At 44.3% G+C, this 22,534-nt stretch overlaps 1 protein-coding gene across 3 annotated transcripts in view; it reads left to right on the top strand.

The window, feature by feature from the left end:
- The window catches only part of LOC122934485 (sulfotransferase 6B1-like), a 247,225-nt gene that overhangs the window by 182,114 nt on the left and 42,577 nt on the right, over positions 1-22,534 (top strand). For all 3 annotated transcript variants that reach the window (XR_006388668.1, XR_006388667.1, XM_044289970.1), the window contains exon 5: positions 20,803-20,897. Coding sequence is in view for 1 of the 3 variants with exons in the window: in XM_044289970.1 (XP_044145905.1) it covers positions 20,803-20,897 (95 nt within the window). In the remaining 2 variants the exon portion in view is untranslated. The remainder of the gene's footprint in view (positions 1-20,802; positions 20,898-22,534) is intronic.

Here is a 22,534-nt window from a genome sequence, read left to right as displayed (position 1 = left end):
GTGTCGGACCTTAGGCCCCTGTAATTGTCCATACGGCACAGGTAGGTTAGCGTTAGTTCCCATGCCCATTTGAGATACCTTGACGGTGTACGCGGGCTCCGGTATGTTCTTGGTATAAGAATATATTAGCGAAAGTCTCATTTTAATATCAGTGTGAGTGTTTAGCCATATATTGTCAATTGCATTTTCCATTGTAGTGCACCATTTTTTCTTTGTAAATGTTTGCTTTATATAGCCAATTACATCCACACATTTGGCTCCCCTGTGTAGGATGATTATGTGGTACATGTGGTCTGCTGCCAGCATCCTCCATTGTATGCATTATTGCTGGGGATTGCTGTTAGCAACGGATCACATGTGCAGGATTTGCTCTCCCGGTTATATATGTGCAACAGCATATGGGGTTTTGAGCATCTTTCTGCCTTTTATGACTACTTTATTTTGTCTGAAATTTAGTGTTAAGCCTCAATTGCCACTGGGTTTTGGAGAGGGCTGTTTAAAAGCCTCTTGCCTCAGGATTATGGCCCATAGTAACTTTAAAGGAGAAAACAGACCGGCCGCACAGCTTAAATCTGTCTGTAGAATTGTATTTTATGTTATTATGTGTTAGGTTAAATTGTATGTTATGTGAGGGCACCCAGATAGCTAATATTATTGTATTCGTGTATTCTGAGTGCCATTCACCTAATGATATGCACTCAGACTTGAGCTATCTAGGGATATGTTAAATGTCTGTGTTTGCTGTGGGGGTGTGCCATTGTGTGTTTAAATGGTGATGTCTGTCCTGTTGTCTCCACATGTGTATTGGTTATCTCCCTTTGTCCTGAGAGATAATTGGATTGCCTTCGGTTGTCTCCGGGACAGAGAGGAGGAAACCATGATGCATTGTGGGGATGTGTTGTATCTGTTCTGTATTTGCAAAACTGTAATAAAAACCAGGCTGGGTGTGCCAGCACATCAGACCACTGCTTGACCCTCAACACGGAGCCTTGTCTCGTTATTGGGGGGATTCCATGTATGCTGTTGGAGACTGATTGCCAGGAGTGTAAGCCGATTGTATGCTTTTCCTGTTCGTCTGCTGGCAGCTATTTGCGAGGTTCCAGTTTGGAGTGCTATTTTGTATCCAGTTCGGGAGGTTGGTGTTCTGCAGTAGCTGTGCCTGTCTGTCAGAAAGGGGCATATCGCCTAAACTGATTTTTAACCCCTTGTCTGCTGAAACGGTCCGTTACAGGGGGGTTCAATTTAGTTAAGCTGCATATATATATATATATATATATATATATATATATATATATATATATATATATATACACATATACATACATATACACACAGTATGTGATTACTGCAACATTACACAAGCCATAGCAGCAATCTACCCATGTGCATTAAAGAGAAATTGAGCGTCAAGCCTCAATTGTTCGTTTCCATTAATTCAATGTCTACAAGGTTGCAATTTAATTTTTTTTTTTTTGGGGGGGGGGGGGGGGGGGTGGGATTGCTCAATTTTATTAAACCAGTACATATATGTAATTACCACAAGACAAAGGATTGGACATAAATCTACAAGATGTAGCAGGGTTAGCACTCAAGATCTTAACTCAAATTTCTTAACTCATGGCGTTATCTTGAGACAAAAGCCATTGAAAAGCAATTGAAGGTGTTTGCTTAAAGGATAACTGTCACACTTAGACCCTAATTTCAATTTTCATATATGTAATTACTAATAACATGATATTCCAGAATCAATTACTATTAGACTGACTTACCCCATATTTAATAAGATTCAGCCCTTAGCAACCAGTCTGCATAAAACTGCAATTTCACTATTCAGTTAAGATGGCTGCCACTGCCCTCACCCTGAGGCTAATCCCGCCTGCCCTCACTAGCCAGTAACAATAGCCCCCCAAAAGTGTCAGTAACCAGAGCCCTCCCACCTAAAGGGTTAATCTCCTGCAGCACAAAGGGGTCCTCTTACACATGTTGCTTTCATTTATACACTGAGCAGACGGCAGATCTCCCTTCCCTGGTCTGCGCTGCTTCGACTCTACTTCTCCATTTCTGATGAGTGAGGGAGCGTCTGCCAAGCGCAGGCACAGGCACAGGCACAGGGAGAAGTGCACACAGCCCAGGCACTGTTATCACCTGCTAGGGAGGACCTGGCTTTAATCATTTACTTACAGTCCCTTGCTGTCAGGAATGTGACCTTGCACGCTGCCTGCTTCTGCGTCCTCCGTCCTTCAACACAGACGGACCATGCCTAGCAACCTTATTTTAAGCACAGGTAAAAATAGGCAGTACAGGGAACAAAACTGTGGAATTAAGGGGTGATTGAATACACAGTAAAAAGTTGAAATAGGGCCACCAAGGAGCTCTTAATCACCACAATCCAATACTCCAAAAAAAATATATATGACAGTTATACTTTAACTCATTTAGTTTAGATAACATGTCTCATAAATCATGAGTAGAGTTGAGCGGACACCTGGATATTCGGGTTGGACAGGTTCAGCTGAACTTCACACAAATGTTCGAGTTCGGGACCCGAACTTGACCCCGAACCCAAACCCAATTGAAGTCAATGGGGACCCGAGCTTTTGAGCACTAAATTTGCTGTAAAAATGTCATGGAAAGGGCTAGAGGACTGAAAATGCCAGCAAAATGTGGTTAAGAGCATGGCAAGTGTTCTGCAAACACATGTGGATAGGGAAATGACTTTAAATAACAAAATACGTAAAAAAAAAAAAAAAAAATCTTGATCTGGGAGGACGAGGTCCATGTGGAGTAGGAGGTTGAGGAGGTGGTGGATGTGGAGGTGTAGGTGGAAGCGGCGGTGGAGGAGGAGGTAGCCTACACTGCTTTTTGTTTTTAAATGTATTTTTTTTTTTTTTTTTTTAATGGGGTACACCACAAAACATTGGGAAATATAACCTGTGATAACACCCTCTAGTCAAGCTAAACATACGTTCAGACAATACACTGGCTGCAGGGCAGGCCAGCACCTCCAAGGTGTAAAGGGCAAGCTCAGGCCATGTGCCTAATTTGGAGACCCAGAAGTTGCAGGGGGCAGAACCATCAGTCAGTTCGTGTAGAATAAGACAAGGCCGCAAATTAAGTATTTAGCCCAAAATGGGTGGTTTTTTTTATAACAGAATATGACAGCAGTATATAACGCTTGAATTTCACACGTACAGATGTAGCAAGGGCTGTAAAATTTAGTATTTTGCCCAAAACTGTTGTTTTTTAAAACCCAGAAAATTATAGCTGTATTTCTAGCTTAAATTGCACACTGACTAATGTGGCAGAGGCCCCAGATGGAGGGTATTGGCAAAAATGGGTGTTTTTTAAAACTCTGAAAATTTGTGAAGTTATGTAACGGTCATGAACACACACATAGACAGGGGGGAGTAAGTGACCACTGCGCTCCACCCTCTCCCCTGACCCTGCCTACTTGCCTCGCAAGTCCTAATGACAAGGGACAACTGGACGGCAGTCCCTAACTTGGCGTAAGTGCAGGGAGGACAAACAGTCAAACAGAACGAATACGGACAGAGTCAAAACCAGGAAGGCAGCGCAGTACAAAAGGAACAAGCAGAGAATGGTCAGGAGAAAGCCGAGGTTGTTTACCAGGAGCAGCTAGAAGTACCAAAGGAGTAACCAGGGATAGTCTGGAGCAGGCCGGGATCAGGAACCAGGAAAGCAGTACAGCACAGCAGGAACAGACAGGGAGACGTCAGATAAACAGGAGGTAAATACACCAGGAATCCAAGGCGACACAGGTGGAACCTGAATAACAGGCAATCTGTGGCCAGCAGATTGCCTGTTTAAATAGGGAGCCAGAGGGGTCATGTGACGTGGCCAAATTATTGAACTATTTCAAGCATGTTTTTAACAATCACAGATGTAGCAGAGGCTGCAATATTAAGTATTTTGCCCAAAATGGGTGTTTTTTTTACTAACAGAATATGACAGCAGTATATAGCGCTTGAATTTCACACGTACAGATGCAGTAAGGGCTGTAAAATTTAGTATTTTGCCAAAAAAGGTAATTTCTTTAAAACCCAGAAAATTATAGCTGTATTTCTAGCTTAAATTGCACACTAATGCGGCAGAGGCCCCAGATAGAGGGTATTGCCAAAAATGGGTATTTTTTCAAACCCAGAAAATTAGTGAAGTATTTCAAGCTTGTTTTAACAATAACAGATGCAGCAAAGGCTACAATATTAAGTATTTTGCCCAAAATGGGTTTTTTTAACCCCTTAATTACTCAGCCTTATTTCACCTTAAGGACTTGGCCATCTTATTTCACCTTAAGGACTTGGCCATTTTCTGAATATCTGACCAGTGTCACTTAATGTGTTAATAACTTTAAAACGCCTTTACTTACCCAGGCCGTTCTGAAATTGTTTTTTTTGTCACATATTGTACTTCATGACACTGCTAAAATTGGGTTAAAAAAAGTTAATCGTTTTGCATAAAAAAAATACCAAATTTACCAAAAATTTTGAAAAATGAGCAAATTTCAAAGTTTCAGTTTCTCTACTCTGTAATACATAGTAATACCCCCCAAAATGTTGATGACTTTACATTCCCCATATGTGTACTTCGTGTTTGTATCATTTTGGGAATGCCATTTTATTTTTTGGGGATGTTACATAGCTTAGAAGTTTAGAAGCAAATTTTGAAATTTTTCAGAAATTTTCCAAATCCCACTTTTTATGGATCAGCCCGGGTCTGAAGTCACTTTGTGAGGCTTACGTAATAGAAGCCACCCAAAAATGACCCCATTTTAGTGTGGTCTTAAACTACTATTTGGCTAAACGGCAGGACATAGAAGAACGGGAACGCCATATGGTTTTTGGAAGGCAGATTTTTCTGTACTGGTTTATTTACACCATGTACCCTTTCAAGCCCCCCTGATGCTCCCCTAGAGTAGAAACTCCATAAAAGTGACCCCATCTAGGAAACTACGGGATAAGGTGGTTGTTGTTTTGGGACTATTTTAGGGTAAATATGATTTTTGGTTCCTCTATATTACACTTTTTTGAGGCAAGGTAACAAAAAATATAAATTCTAAAATTGTTTCTACATTCGGTATTTAGTTTTATGGAACACCTAAAAGGTTAACAAAGTTTGTAAAGTAACTTTTGAATACCTTGTAGTTTCTTAGATGGGGTCACTTTTTTGGAGTTTCTAGTCTAGGCTACATCAGGGGGGCTTCTAATGGGACATGGTGTAAATAAACCAGTCCATCAAAATCTGCCTTCCAGAAACCATATGGCGTTCCGTTCATTCTATGCCCCGCTAGTGTCTATATAGCCATTTACGACCACATATGGGGTGTTTCTGCAAACTACAGAATCAGGGCAATAAATATTTAGTTTTGTTTGGCTGTTAACCCTTGCTTTATTACCGGAAAAAAAGGATTCAAATGGAAATTTTGCCCAAAAATGGGTGTTTTGGCACCGTTTTTATTTTATATTTTTAACGCTGTTCATCCGAGGGGTTTGGTCAAATGTTATTTTTATAGGGTAGAGTCGTACGGATGCGGCGATACCCAATATGTCTACATTTTTAAAATGTATTTAGATTTTACACTATATTATCATTTTAGGAACAAAAAATATATATTTTAGTATCTCCATAGCCTGGGAGCTACAGTTATTTTTTTGTTGGGCGACTAATGTAGGGCTCATTTTTTGCAGGATGAGATAGTGGTTTTATTGGCACTAATTGGGGGTGTATATGACATTTTGATCGCTCGCTATTACACTTTTTGTGATGTTAGCTGACAAAAAATGGCTTTTTTTTTACACTTTTTTCAATGCTGTTCATCCGGGGTGGGGGGGGGGTTGGGTTAAATGTTATTTTTATAGAGAAGATTTTTACGGACGCGGCGATGCCCAATATGTATGGCTCTCAGACTTTGGAGACACTAAGCAGGCATCCTCAAACTGCGGCCCTCCAGATGTAAAACTACAATTCCCACCATGCCCTGCTGATAGCTGTAGGTTGTCTGGGCATACTGGGAGTTATAGTTTTCCAACATCTGGAGGGCCCCAGTTTAAAGATGCCTGCACTAAAACTAATATTTTTGGAAAAAAAAAATGTTTGTGTCTCCAAAGTCTGAGAGCCATAGTTTTTTATGTTCTCTAGGGGACTGTTGGGGAATATAAAAATGTAGTACTCCATGGAAGTGCGACACTCCCTGAAGCAATCGAGTATGCAGAGGCCCGGGGCAAGTGTCACACTGAGTGGTGGTGTCCTTCCATATCCCCCTCCTGTGACACATTCTGCACTTTTTTGTGGACCATCCCTTCTTTCCAGTATGGGTGACCACACCTGGAAAATGTTGGCCAGGGACGATCTGGGCGCCTCCAATTCCCGAGGTACTCCTGCCTGCTCTTTCCCGGTCTGAAAAAATCAGGTCCTTGAGGACTGCCTCAGAATTGGAGGAATGTCCCAGCGCTTCGGGATAGTACAAAAGCGTTGTACAAGGCAACCTGTACCAAGTAGACCGCAACTTTTTTGTACCATGCCTGGGTTTTGCGCATGGCATTATATGGCGTGAGGACTTGATCAGAGAGATCAACTCCTTCCATATACCGATTGTAGTCAATGATACAATTGGGCTTGAGGACCATTGCCACGGTACCTCGCACAGGGACAGGGGTGATGCTGTTACCGTGGATTGTGGACAGTATAAGGACATCCCTCTTGTCCTTATACCTGACCAGCAACAGGTTTCCACTGGTAAGGGCACGGGTCTCACCCCTGGGGATGGGTACCTGGAGGGGGCAGGTAGGGAGCCCGGGTTGATTTTTCCGCACGGTCCCACAAGCGGATGTGGATCTGGCGGCAAGGGACCTGAACAAGGGAATGCTAGTATAAAAGTTATCCACGTACAAATGGTAACCCTTATCTAGCAGTGGGTGCATAAGGTCCCACACAAGTTTCCCGCTCACACCCAGATGTGGGGGGACATTCTGGGGGTTCAATACGGGAATCTCGCCCCTCGTACACACGAAATTTGTAAGTGTACCCTGAGGTACTCACAAATTTTGTACATTTTCACGCCATACCTCGCCCGCTTAGTGGGAATGTATTGACGGAAACTGAGTCTCCCCTTGAACGCAATGAGAGACTCATCAACTGAGACCTCCCTTCCAGGTACGTAGGCCTGCGCAAATTTGGCCCCGAAGTGATCGATGACCGGCCGTATCTTATACAGACGGTCATAGGCAGGATCACCTCGGGGGGGGGGGGGGGGGGGGGGGACATGCTGCATTATCTGCATAATGCAGGCATTTCCGGATAGCCTCAAACCGGGGGCGTGTAATGGTCATACTGTAGAGTGGGGTCTGGTAGAGGATGTCCCTACTCCAGTATTGCCTGACACTAGGTTTTTGCACTAGACCCATGTGCAGCACGAGGCCCCAAAATGTCCTCATCATGGCTACACTGACCGGCGTCCAACCACCGCATGTAATAATTTTAATGTGAATAAATCCTTTGAATACACTAACAATATCCATTGGTTCTAGATAGTTGAGTGCCCCCTGACTATCTCATCTATTTTTTCCCTACTGCGACCAAGGGTAGGCCGCAAGGGTTGTGCACCGCATCCAGGTGGTATAGGAGGTTGCAGCCGCTGTACTATATACTCTCACAAAAGCACATATGCAGTACTGGTGCACTGAGCTTGCATAAAATGGCCGTCGTCGCCCACCTAACTAACAGACGGATACAAGTTATTTTTCTCTATCACTGGGCACAGGGCAGGGTCAAAAGATTGTGCACTGCACCCACACAACAAAATCTATGTAGATCGCTGAGTTCAATTGCAATTCTGATTAAAGTTTCTTCTTCTCCCTCACAGCAGCAGCATCCTATCCCTACACTAAGCACAGCAGAGTGACGAGCAGCCCTACGAGACTCCAGCTTATATAGAGGCTGGGTCACATGCTGCACTGGCCAATCACAGCCATGCCATTAGTAAGCATGGCTGTGATGGCTTCTAAGGGCACAGAGTTAAACGCTTGTTGATTGGCTGCTCTGCAGCCTTTCAAAAAGTGCCAATAAAATCGCCGAATACCGAACCCAAACTTTTACTGAAATGTTCGGGTCCTGGGTCCAAAAATCCTAAAGTTCGGTACGAACACTCAACCCTAGTCATGAGTGTTAACTCTACTACATCCGTACCTGTGAGTGATAACAAGAAATTGAGAGTCAGACCTGAATCGTCTATTTCCATGAATTCCATTTCTGCACGGTTGCAATTTTGGGACTTGTTCAATTTAATTTAACCAGCATATAGGTGATCAACACCAATACACTGGCCAGCACACAAAAGTATCTGAGGGGAAATGAATTTAGGCCTAAATCAGTTTCCCTTTATTTCTGTGTTTCCAGACATATTTCTAATCAATTTATTTTTTGGGGGGACTGATTATATTTAACCCCTTCCCGACACTTATGTCATGGTGATCGGGCGCGCACCGCTCCGGTGCCCGCCGATCACTGTAGTGGCCCTGCAGTCCCTGATAGCCGGTGCTGTATCGCTGTAAAAGTCGATGCCAGCGGATTAACCCCTTCTCTGCCGCAGTCAGCACTGACCGTGCCATAGAAAGTATTTGCGAAAAGTTTGGGATCCCATCGGGTCCCCACGCTGCTGTGGCAGCCCCCTGGTGGGTGAGAAGGCAGCCAGATACCTTTCAGAGGCTGCCCAATGCCTTGCAAGTTGCAAGGCATTGGGACTTGCCTTATACGGGGGCCTAGGAGATCCAGCCCCAGGCTGGGTCTCCTAAGCAACCTGTTAGGCCTCTTTCACACGGGCATCATATTTTTGGCCCGGATAAGAGGCGGGTGCGTTGCGGGAACACCCGCGATTTTTCTGCACGAGTGCAAAACATTGTATTGCGTTTTGCACTCGCGTGAAAAAAAATCGTGCATGTTTGGTACCCAAACCCGAACTTCTTCACAGAAGTTTGGGTTTGGGATCAGTGTTCTGTAGATTGCTATTATTTTCCTTTATAACCATGTTATAAGGGAAAATAATACATTCTGAATACAAAATGCATAGTAAAACAGCGCTGGAGGGGTTAAAAAATAATAATAATTTAACTCACCTTAGTCCACTTGATCGCGAAGCCCGGCATCTCCTTCTGTCTCATTTGTTGAATAGGACCTGTGGTGAGCATTAAATACAGGTAAAGGACCTTTGATGACGTCACTCCGGTCATCACATGGTACGTCACATGATCTTTTACCATGGTGATTTGCCCGTGTGAAAGGGGCCTTAGTGTATTACTCAGTGTAATACACTAACAGGCAATGCATTACAATGCAGATGTATTGTAATGCATTGCATAGGGGATCAGACCCCCCATAGTTGAAGTCCAAGAGTGAGACAGAAATAAAGTTTAAAAAAAAAGTTGAAAAGTGTTTTTATAAACAAATAAAGTTTCAAATAAGAAAAAATGTCCCTTTCTGCTAATTTTATTATAAAATAGAAAAAGAAATAAAAACACAAATATATCACATGATCCACCCCGTCCGATAAACACCATAAAAAAAAATGAACTGTGTCAAAAAAAGCCATTTTTGTCACCTTACATCACAAAAAGTACAACACCAAGCGATCAAAAAGTTGTATGCCCCTAAAATGGTAGCAAACTGTCACCTCGTCAAAAACAAGCCCCTTCATAAGACAATCGCCCAAAACATTTTTTTTGTTTCAAAAATGCTATTATTGTGTTAAAGTGAAATAAATAAAAAAGTAGACATATTAGGTATCGCCACATCCATAACAACTAGCTCTATAAAAATATCACATGACCTAACCCCTCAGGTGAACACCGTAAAAACACCAAGTGTTCAAAAAGGCGTGTGCCCCCCCAAAAAAGTACCAATCAAACCATCACCTCATCCCACAAAAAATGAAAATCGGCCAAAAATAAAAAAAAAGCTACGTCTCGACTAGGGAGACAAACTTTTTTTTGTTTCAAAAATGCTATAATTGTGTAAAACTTAAAACAAATCTGAAAAAGTATACATGTTAGGTATAGGTTAGAGTATAAAGCTTTTGTTTGCTCAGCATGCATGTTGGTACTTGTAGTCCAGCATGCAGGCGGAACCTACACCCCCTGAACTTCATGGTTGCTGTCATGGCACTTAACAGGTTGAACTTAGTTTTAGGTTCCTGTCTTACAGAGATCACCTTGACGTGCGGCAGACGGGCTCAAATAATTTTGTACAAAATTATTTGCCAAGCATCTCTAATTTATAAGCATAGCATAAGCAATATAATTCATTTTTGTACTTTATTTGGTTTGCAGTTTGCTGTTGCATTGTATGTTATATGTTGTGTTTTCAGCCATGGCGACATGCGCCAGTGCACTGGGATGTGCTGACTGAACCCCTTTTTTTCTATACATGTTAGGTATTGCCACATCCGTAACGACCTGCTCTATAAAAATATCACATGACCTAATCCCTCAGGTGAACGTTGTAAAAATAAATAAAATTAAAACTGTGCCAAAACAACCAATTTTTTGGTCACTTTACCCCATAAATAGGGATGAGCGAACTCGAACTGTATAGTTCGGGTTCGTACCGAATTTTGGGGTGTCCGTGACACGGACCCGAACCCGGACATTTTCGTAAAAGTCCGGGTTCGGGTTCGGTGTTCGTCGCTTTCTTCGCGCTTTTGTGACGCTTTCTTGGCGCTTTTTGAAAGGCTGCAAAGCAGCCAATCAACAAGCGTCATACTACTTGCCCCAAGAGGCCATCACAGCCATGCCTACTATTGGCATGGCTGTGATTGGCCAGAGCACCATGTGACCCAGCCTCTATTTAAGCTGGAGTCACATAGCGCCGCCCGTCACTCTGCTCTGATTAGCGTAGGGAGAGGTTGCGGCTGCGACAGTAGGGCGAGATTAGGCAGATTAACTCCTCCAAAGGACTTGATTAACTGATCGATCTGCAGCTGTGGATCATTGAGCTGCTGATCCTCAATTGCTCACTGTTTTTAGGCTGCACAGACCGTTTGTCAGTCACATTTTTCTGGGGTGATCGGCGGCCATTTTGTGTCTTGTGGTGCGCCAGCACAAGCTGCGACCAAGTGCATTTAACCCTCAATGGTGTGGTTGTTTTTTGGCTAAAGCCTACATCAGGGTGAAGCTGTCACACCAAGTGCATTTAACCAGCAATAGTCTGTTCATTTTTTGGCCATATACAAAATCAGGGGCAAGCTGCGCCTGTCACCAAGTGCATTTAACCCTCAATGGTGTGGTTGTTTTTTGGCTAAAGCCTACATCAGGGTGAAGCTGTCACACCAAGTGCATTTAACCAGCAATAGTCTGTTCATTTTTTGGCCATATACTAAATCAGGGGCAAGCTGCGCCTGTCACCAAGTGCATTTAACCCTCAATGGTGTGGTTGTTTTTTGGCTAAAGCCTACATCAGGGTGAAGCTGTCACACCAAGTGCATTTAACCAGCAATAGTCTGTTTATTTTTTGGCCATATCCCAGTCTAATTCTGTCACTAAATCCATACCGGTCACCCAGCGCCTAAATACTAGGCCTCAAATTTATATCCAGCTAAATCTGTCCCTAGTGCTGTAGCTGGGCGAGTTATTTAGTGTCCGTTCAAGCACATTTCTTGTTCTGGGTTGAAATACAATTCCCAATTTAGCAATTTCATAATTTAGTGGTTTCTGCTATATCAGAGCTATTTGAAATCTATCCCTAAAAGGGTATATAATATTCAAGGTGCACATTGGGTCATTCAGAATAACTTCACACACACCCGCTACTGTGTATTTCCAAGTCTAATTCTGTCACTAAACCCATACCTGTCACGCAGCGCCTAAATACTAGGCCTCAAATTTATATCCAGCTAAATCTGTCCCTAGTGCTGTAGCTGGGCGAGTTATTTAGTGTCCGTTCAAGCACATTTCTTGTTCTGGGTTGAAATACAATTCCCAATTTAGCAATTTCATAATTTAGTGGTTTCTGCTATATCAGAGCTATTTGAAATCTATCCCTAAAAGGGTATATAATATTCAAGGTGCACATTGGGTCATTCAGAATAACTTCACACACACCCGGTACTGTGTATTTCCAAGTCTAATTCTGGCACTAAACCCATACCTGTCACCCAGCGCCTAAATACTAGGCCTCAAATTTATATCCCGCTAAATCTGTCCTTAGTGCTGTAGCTGGGCGAGTTATTTAGTGTCCGTTCAAGCACATTTCTTGTTCTGGGTTGAAATACAATTCCCAATTTAGCAATTTCATAATTTAGTGGTTTCTGCTATATCAGAGCTATTTGAAATCTATCCCTAAAAGGGTATATAATATTCAAGGTGCACATTGGGTCATTCAGAATAACTTCACACACACCCGCTACTGTGTATTTCCAAGTCTAATTCTGGCACTAAACCCATACCTGTCACCCAGCGCCTAAATACTAGGCCTCAAATTTATATCCCGCTAAATCTGTCCTTAGTGCTGTAGCTGGGCGAGTTATTTAGTGTCCGTTCAAGCACATTTCTTGTTCTGGGTTGAAATACAATTCCCAATTTAGCAATTTCATAATTTAGTGGTTTCTGCTATATCAGAGCTATTTGAAATCTATCCCTAAAAGGGTATATAATATTCAAGGTGCACATTGGGTCATTCAGAATAACTTCACACACACCCGCTACTGTGTATTTCCAAGTCTAATTCTGGCACTAAACCCATACCTGTCACCCAGCGCCTAAATACTAGGCCTCAAATTTATATCCCGCTAAATCTGTCCTTAGTGCTGTAGCTGGGCGAGTTATTTAGTGTCCGTTCAAGCACATTTCTTGTTCTGGGTTGAAATACAATTCCCAATTTAGCAATTTCATAATTTAGTGGTTTCTGCTATATCAGAGCTATTTGAAATCTATCCCTAAAAGGGTATATAATATTCAAGGTGCACATTGGGTCATTCAGAATAACTTCACACACACCCGCTACTGTGTATTTCCAAGTCTAATTCTGGCACTAAACCCATACCTGTCACCCAGCGCCTAAATACTAGGCCTCAAATTTATATCCCGCTAAATCTGTCCTTAGTGCTGTAGCTGGGCGAGTTATTTCGTGTCCGTTCAAGCACATTTCTTGTTCTGGGTTGAAATACAATTCCCAATTTAGCAATTTCATAATTTAGTGGTTTCTGCTATATCAGAGCTATTTGAAATCTATCCCTAAAAGGGTATATAATATTCAAGGTGCACATAGGGTCATTCAGAATAACTTCACACACCCGCTACTGTGCATTTCCAAATCTAATTCTGTCACTAAACCCATACCTGTCACCCAGCGCCTAAATACTAGGCCTCAAATTTATATCGCGCTAAATCTCTCGTTAACGCTGTCCTGTTGTGGCTGGGAAAGTTATTTAGTGTCCGTCAAAGCACATTTTTTGTTCTGGGTTTAAATACAATTCCCAATTTAACAATTTCATAATTTAGTGGTTTCTGCTATATCAGAGCTATTTGAAATCTATCCCTAAAAGGGTATATAATATTCAAGGTGCACATTGGGTCATTCAGAATAACTTCACACACACCCGCTACTGTGTATTTCCAAGTCTAATTCTGTCACTAAATCCATACCGGTCACCCAGCGCCTAAATACTAGGCCTCAAATTTATATCCCGCTGAATTTGAATACAATACATTGGGCCAAATAATATATTTGTTGTTGTGGTGAACCATAACAATGAGAAAAACATCTAGTAAGGGACGCGGACGTGGACATGGTCGTGGTGGTGTTAGTGGACCCTCTGGTGCTGGGAGAGGACGTGGCCGTTCTGCCACATCCACACGTCCTAGTGTACCAACTACCTCAGGTCCCAGTAGCCGCCAGAATTTACAGCGATATATGGTGGGGCCCAATGCCGTTCTAAGGATGGTAAGGCCTGAGCAGGTACAGGCATTAGTCAATTGGGTGGCCGACAGTGGATCCAGCACGTTCACATTATCTCCCACCCAGTCTTCTGCAGAAAGCGCACAGATGGCGCCTGAAAACCAACCCCATCAGTCTGTCACATCACCCCCATGCATACCAGGGAAACTGTCTCAGCCTCAAGTTATGCAGCAGTCTCTTATGCTGTTTGAAGACTCCGCTGGCAGGGTTTCCCAAGGGCATCCACCTAGCCCTTCCCCAGCGGTGAAAGACATAGAATGCACTGACGCACAACCACTTATGTTTCCTGATGATGAGGACATGGGAATACCACCTCAGCATGTCTCTGATGATGACGAAACACAGGTGCCAACTGCTGCGTCTTTCTGCAGCGTGCAGACTGAACAGGAGGTCAGGGATCAAGACTGGGTGGAAGACGATGCAGGGGACGATGAGGTCCTAGACCCCACATGGAATGAAGGTCGTGCCACTGACTTTCACAGTTCGGAGGAAGAGGCAGTGGTGAGACCGAGCCAACAGCGTAGCAAAAGAGGGAGCAGTGGGCAAAAGCAGAACACCCGCCGCCAAGAGACTCCGCCTGCTACTGACCGCCGCCATCTGGGACCGAGCACCCCAAAGGCAGCTTCAAGGAGTTCCCTGGCATGGCACTTCTTCAAACAATGTGCTGACGACAAGACCCGAGTGGTTTGCACGCTGTGCCATCAGAGCCTGAAGCGAGGCATTAACGTTCTAAACCTGAGCACAACCTGCATGACCAGGCACCTGCATGCAAAGCATGAACTGCAGTGGAGTAAACACCTTAAAACCAAGGAAGTCACTCAGGCTCCCCCTGCTACCTCTTCTGCTGCTGCCGCCTCGGCCTATTCTGCTGCTGCCGCCTCGGCCTCTTCCTCCGCCTCTGGAGGAACGTTGGCACCTGCCGCCCAGCAAACAGGGGATGTACCACCAACACCACCACCACCACCTCCGTCACCAAGCGTCTCAACCATGTCACACGCCAGCGTTCAGCTCTCCATCTCACAAACATTTGATAGAAAGCGTAAATTCCCACCTAGCCACCCTCGATCCCTGGCCCTGAATGCCAGCATTTCTAAACTACTGGCCTATGAAATGCTGTCATTTAGGCTGGTGGACACAGACAGCTTCAAACAGCTCATGTCGCTTGCTGTCCCACAGTATGTTGTTCCCAGCCGGCACTACTTCTCCAAGAGAGCCGTGCCTTCCCTGCACAACCAAGTATCCGATAAAATCAAGTGTGCACTGCGCAACGCCATCTGTGGCAAGGTCCACCTAACCACAGATACGTGGACCAGTAAGCACGGCCAGGGACGCTATATCTCCCTAACTGCACACTGGGTAAATGTAGTGGCAGCTGGGCCCCAGGCGGAGAGCTGTTTGGCGCACGTCCTTCCGCCGCCAAGGATCGCAGGGCAACATTCTTTGCCTCCTGTTGCCACCTCCTCCTTCTCGGCTTCCTCCTCCTCTTCTTCCACCTGCTCATCCAGTCAGCCACACACCTTCACCACCAACTTCAGCACAGCCCGGGGTAAACGTCAGCAGGCCATTCTGAAACTCATATGTTTGGGGGACAGGCCCCACACCGCACAGGAGTTGTGGCGGGGTATAGAACAACAGACCGACGAGTGGTTGCTGCCGGTGAGCCTCAAGCCCGGCCTGGTGGTGTGTGATAATGGGCGAAATCTCGTTGCAGCTCTGGGACTAGCCAATTTGACGCACATCCCTTGCTTGGTGCATGTGCTGAATTTGGTGGTGCAGAAGTTCATTCACAACTACCCCGACATGTCAGAGCTGCTGCATAAAGTGCGGGCCGTCTGTTCGCGCTTCCGGCGTTCACATCCTGCTGCTGCTCGCCTGTCTGCGCTACAGCGTAACTTCGGCCTTCCCGCTCACCGCCTCATATGCGACGTGCCCACCAGGTGGAACTCCACCTTGCACATGCTGGACAGACTGTGCGAGCAGCAGCAGGCCATAGTGGAGTTTCAGCTGCAGCACGCACGGGTCAGTCGCACTACAGAACAGCACCACTTCACCACCAATGACTGGGCCTCCATGCGAGACCTGTGTGCCCTGTTGCGCTGTTTCGAGTACTCCACCAACATGGCCAGTGGCGATGACACCGTTATCAGCGTTACAATACCACTTCTATGTCTCCTTGAGAAAACACTTAGGGCGATGATGGAAGAGGAGGTGGCCCAGGAGGAGGAGGAGGAGGAGGAGGAAGAGGGGTCATTTTTAGCACTTTCAGGCCAGTCTCTTCGAAGTGACTCAGAGGGAGGTTTTTGGCAACAGCAGAGGCCAGGTACAAATGTGGCCAGCCAGGGCCCACTACTGGAGGACGAGGAGGACGAGGATGAGGAGGAGGTGGAGGAGGATGAGGATGAAGCATGGTCACAGCGGGGTGGCACCCAACGCAGCTCGGGTCCATCACTGGTGCGTGGCTGGGGGGAAAGGCAGGACGATGACGATACGCCTCCCACAGAGGACAGCTTGTCCTTATCCCTGGGCAGCCTGGCACACATGAGCGACTACATGCTGCAGTGCCTGCGCAACGACAGCAGAGTTGCCCACATTTTAACCTGTGCGGACTACTGGGTTGCCACCCTGCTGGATCCACGCTACAAAGACAATGTGCCCACCTTACTTCCTGCACTGGAGCGTGATAGGAAGATGCGCGAGTACAAGCGCACGTTGGTAGACGCGCTACTGAGAGCATTCCCAAATGTCACAGGGGAACAAGTGGAAGCCCAAGGCCAAGGCAGAGGAGGAGCAAGAGGTCGCCAAGGCAGCTGTGTCACGGCCAGCTCCTCTGAGGGCAGGGTTAGCATGGCAGAGATGTGGAAAACTTTTGTCAACACGCCACAGCTAACTGCACCACCACCTGATACGCAACGTGTTAGCAGGAGGCAACATTTCACTAACATGGTGGAACAGTACGTGTGCACACCCCTCCACGTACTGACTGATGGTTCGGCCCCATTCAACTTCTGGGTCTCTAAATTGTCCACGTGGCCAGAGCTAGCCTTTTATGCCTTGGAGGTGCTGGCCTGCCCGGCAGCCAGCGTTTTGTCTGAACGTGTATTCAGCACGGCAGGGGGCGTCATTACAGACAAACGCAGCCGCCTGTCTACAGCCAATGTGGACAAGCTGACGTTCATAAAAATGAACCAGGCATGGATCCCACAGGACCTGTCCGTCCCTTGTCCAGATTAGACATTAACTACCTCCCCATAACCATATATTATTGGACTCCAGGGCACTTCCTCATTCAATCCTATTTTTATTTTCATTTTACCATTATATTGCGATGCTACCCAAAGTTGAATGAACCTCTCCTCTGCCTGTGTGCTAGGCCTAAATATATGCCAATGGACTGTTGCAGTGGTGGCTGACATGAAGCCTGATTCTCTGCTATGACATGCAGACTAATTCTCTGCTGACATGAAGCCAGATTGTCTGTTACGGGACCTCTCTCCTCTGCCTGGGTGCTGGGCCTAAATTTATGACAATGGACTGTTGCAGTGGTGGCTGACGTGAAGCCTCATTCTCTGCTATGACATGCAGACTGATTCTCTGCTGACATGAAGCCAGATTGTCTGTTACGGGACCTCTCTCCTCTGCCTGTGTGCTAGGCCTAAATATATGCCAATGGACTGTTGCAGTGGTGGCTGACGTGAAGCCTGATTCTCTGCTATGACATGCAGACTGATTCTCTGCTGACATGAAGCCAGATCCTCTGTTACGGGACCTCTCTCCTCTGCCTGTGTGTGTGCTGGGCCTAAATATATGCCAATGGACTGTTGCAGTGGTGGCTGACGTGAAGCCTCATTCTCTGCTATGACATGCAGACTAATTCTCTGCTGACATGAAGACAGATTCTCTGTTACGGGACCTCCCTCCTCTGCCTGGGTGCTGGGCCTAAATATATGCCAATGGACTGTTGCAGTGGTGGGTGACGTGAAGCCTCATTCTCTGCTATGACATGCAGACTAATTCTCTGCTGACATGAAGCCAGATTGTCTGTTACGGGACCTCTCTCCTCTGCCTGTGTGTGTGCTGGGCCTAAATATATGCCAATGGACTGTTGCAGTGGTGGCTGACATGAAGCCTCATTCTCTGCTATGACATGCAGACTGATTCTCTGCTGTCATGAAGCCAGATTGTCTGTTACGGGACCTCTCTGCTCTGCCTGTGTGCTAGGCCTAAATATATGCCAATGGACTGTTGCAGTGGTGGGTGACGTGAAGCCTCATTCTCTGCTATGACATGCAGACTGATTCTCTGCTGTCATGAAGCCAGATTGTCTGTTACGGGACCTCTCTGCTCTGCCTGTGTGCTAGGCCTAAATATATGCCAATGGACTGTTGCAGTGGTGGGTGACGTGAAGCCTCATTCTCTGCTATGACATGCAGACTGATTCTCTGCTGACATGAAGCCAGATTGTCTGTTACGGGACCTCTCTCCTCTGCCTGTGTGCTAGGCCTAAATATATGCCAATGGACTGTTGCAGTGGTGGCTGACGTGAAGCCTCATTCTCTGCTATGACATGCAGACTAATTCTCTGCTGACATGAAGCCAGATTGTCTGTTACGGGACCTCTCTCCTCTGCCTGGGTGCTGGGCCTAAATTTATGACAATGGACTGTTGCAGTGGTGGCTGACGTGAAGCCTGATTCTCTGCTATGACATGCAGACTGATTCTCTGCTGACATGAAGCCAGATCCTCTGTTACGGGACCTCTCTCCTCTGCCTGTGTGTGTGCTGGGCCTAAATATATGCCAATGGACTGTTGCAGTGGTGGCTGACGTGAAGCCTCATTCTCTGCTATGACATGCAGACTAATTCTCTGCTGACATGAAGACAGATTCTCTGTTACGGGACCTCTCTCCTCTGCCTGGGTGCCGGGGCCTAAATATCTGAGAATGGACTGTTCCAGTGGTGGGTGACGGGAAGCCAGATTCTCTGCTATGGAACCTCTCTCCAATTGATTTTGGTTAATTTTTATTTATTTAATTTTTAATTTAATTCATTTCCCTATCCACATTTGTTTGCAGGGGATTTACCTACATGTTGCTGCCTTTTGCAGCCCTCTAGCTCTTTCCTGGGCTGTTTTACAGCCTTTTTAGTGCCGAAAAGTTCGGGTCCCCATTGACTTCAATGGGGTTCGGGTTCGGGACGAAGTTCGGATCGGGTTCGGATCCCGAACCCGAACATTTCCGGGATGTTCGGCCGAACTTCTCGAACCCGAACATCCAGGTGTTCGCTCAACTCTACCCATAAAGTGTAATAATGAATTATCAAAAATGGTACCAATAAAAAAGTAAACTCTTCCTGCAAAAAAATGAGGCCCTGCACAAGATGATCAACAGAAAAATATAAAAAAATATGGCGTTCAGAAAATGGAGACAAACATTTTTTTCAAAAATGTTTATTATGTAAAACTGAAACAAAGTATGCATATTTGATATAATCACGTCCGTAACAACCTGCTCTATAAAAATAGCACATGATCTAACCTGTCACATGAACAAAAAATTCAAACTGTACCATAACAACAATTTTTTCATTACCTTGCCTCACAAAAAAAATTAATCTAGAGCGATTAAAAATCATATGTACCCCAAAATAATACCAATAAAACATCACCTTATCCCGTAGTTTCCACAATGGGGTCAATTTTCAGAAGTTTCTACTATAGGGTGCATCAGATGGGCTTCAAATGGGACATGGTGTCTAAAAACCAGTCCAGCAAAATCTGCCTTCAAAAACCATACGGCGCTCCTTTCCTTTTGCGCCCGGCCATGTGCCTTACATCAGTTTACGACCACATATGGGGTGTTTCTGTAAACTGCAGAATCAGTGTAATAAATATAGAGTTTTGTTTGGCTGTTAACCCTTGATATGTTAAAGAAAGAAAATTGATTAAAATGGAAAATCTGCCCAAAAAGTGAAATTCAGAAATTTCATCTACATTTTCCTTTAATTCTTGTGGAATACCTGAAGGGTTAACAAAGTTTGTAAAATCATTTTTAAATAACTTGAGGGGTGTAGTTTCTACAATTTTCTTAAACATTTTAAGAATTGCTTCTAAAATTCTAGGCTACAGAAAGCTACGGAAGACCCTGAGCCAGAATGTGGTTAGTAGCAGCAACAACTATCCAGACTACAGTAGATAGAAAAAACTTAAAAGGGAACTTCTATTGTGCATTCTGCCCTCCATACACAGCCTGGGGAAACTGTATATGACAAAAGTGATACAGATTGTAGTTAATGTATTCAGGGCCTGTGTGAACCATCTGCTGAGCTGCTGCAGTAAAGTACAGTCATCCTGTTGCATGACAAGCTTTCTCATCATTGCCTCCAGAGACCCGTTCAAGTAACTTCTGCTTTGCACTGCCAAAATTTACTAACACCAGGGGCAGATCCACTGCCACAAGACAGAGGGCCCCAAAAACAGATCATGCCCTGAGTCAAAGAAGGGTTTTATTATTTATTTTATTTATGTGCACCCCTCCCTTCAATGCATGGCCCAGTGAGTGTCATGTGCCAAACTATGCCATAAATGTGCCAAAAAAAATTGCTGTTTCTAGGTGCACTAACATTAGTAACTTTGGCCCAATGTGTCATATCTAAATACCATATATTGAGCCTGTCATTTTATTAAATATGATCTTCTGATTTGAGAGTTGCTTTTAATAAAAATATTCCAACTGTATTGTTAATCGTCTTAATCAGTCTTGAGTGCAGATAGAAAATTAATATTTTTTTATTTTCTGTGCTTTAAAACTCAGGAATAACATACTTTTTGATATTTCTCTTTTAGTGGTTTTTGGGCAGTATTTTGATTATTTGGAAACTTGGGAGAAACACTTCAATAACAAGACTATGATGGCAATTACATTTGAAGAAATGAAAATGGTAAGTGATACATTCTGTCCTTTAACCCATTGTTGCAAATGGACATAACTGTATGTTTAGATTGCATGTAATTTACTGCATGTAATGAATGTAACGGTTGACCAGGGCTGTGACACTATAAAGAGTCAGATCATTTTGGAGTGATGTAACTCCATAGTATGTATCCTTGAAATACCTTTAAAATAAAAAAATTACATATAAAGTGTCAGATCCCAGGAGTTTCCACTGTAACGGACAGCAGAGACACTGGAGCAGCCAGTAAGGGACCAATTAGAGTGGTCCCTTGTGAGCGATTGCTCTGATTGATTGGTTAGTCTGTACAGACTAACCAATCAGAGCGTAGTTGCTTCAATAGTTACGGTTTCAGGCTTTGATCTCTAAAGTTCGTGATTGTGGAGAACAGAGCCTGAAATCAGGTATGCCCGTGGTGCCCCCCTTGTGCACCTGATGTTTCCTTTAAAGGGAACCCATCACCGGGATGTGCATAGAGCTGAGGACATGGGTTGCTAGATGGCCGCTAGCACATCCGTAATACCCAGTCCCCATAGCTCTGTGTGCTTTTATTGTGTAAAAAAACGATTTGATACATATGCAAATTAACCTGAGATGAGTCCTGTCCCTGACTCATCTCACATACAGGACTCATCTCAGGTTAATTTGCATATGTATCAAATCTTTTTTTTACACAATAAAAGCACACAGCTATGGGGACTGAATATTGCGGATGTGCTAGCGGCCATCTAGCAACCCATGTCCTCAGCTCTATACACAAAATCCTGGTGACTGGTTCCCTTTAAGCCCCTAATAGCCCCTGTGCCCCCTGATGCCCCCCCCCCCCCCCCCCCGTGCTCCATGTGTGAAGATGGCAGCGGCAGATTAACTGAGCCGCCACCATCAGCAGCAAGTGTCAGCTGACACTCTGCTGCAACAGTCATTTAATCCTGTACATGCAGTGGTCAGTAGAGAATGTTGATGCTGGGCTGCTGTAATGGCAGTGTCCTGATGTTTGCCTTGACCTTACAAGGACCTCCAGGCTTGTCACTCACCGAAGTCTGCCGGGGGCAAGGTTTTATCAGGCTGAATGTCAGCGTAAAACTGACAGTACTGTAGACTGCAATTGATGACATCAGGACCACTAGATCTTCAGGGACCAAAAGTATGAAAATAGCAAACAAAATATAAATTTTTTTTAAAAAATATAATGAAAAAAAGTACCTTTTCCCATATCCGCTCATTTACAATCAATTATAAAAATGAAAAAATAAAATAAAACTATACATAAGTATTGCTGTGTCCGTAACAACCTGATCTATAAAAGAATATTACTAATCCCACGTGGTGAACGCTGAGAATTTTTTTTGTAAACAATGATGACATTTCTGTTTTCATCACCTCACCAAAATTTGTTTTTATTAACATTGATCAAAAATTCATATGTATCTCAAAATGTTACGTATAAAAACTACAGACCATCCCATAAAAAAAATAAAATAAAAAAAACACAGCTATGTTGGTGTAAAAATAAAAATATTATAGATGTTAGTACTTGGCGAAATATAAATTATTTTTAATAAAGGATTTTATGCTGCAAAAGTAGTAAAACATGAAAAAACAGTGTACATTTAGTATCATCATAA

This window comes from Bufo gargarizans, chromosome 4 (assembly GCF_014858855.1).
Source record: "Bufo gargarizans isolate SCDJY-AF-19 chromosome 4, ASM1485885v1, whole genome shotgun sequence".
Classification (NCBI taxonomy): Eukaryota; Metazoa; Chordata; class Amphibia; order Anura; family Bufonidae; genus Bufo; species Bufo gargarizans.
Note: the sequence above shows the minus strand (reverse complement) of the source record. Positions and strands in the feature narration are given on the sequence as shown.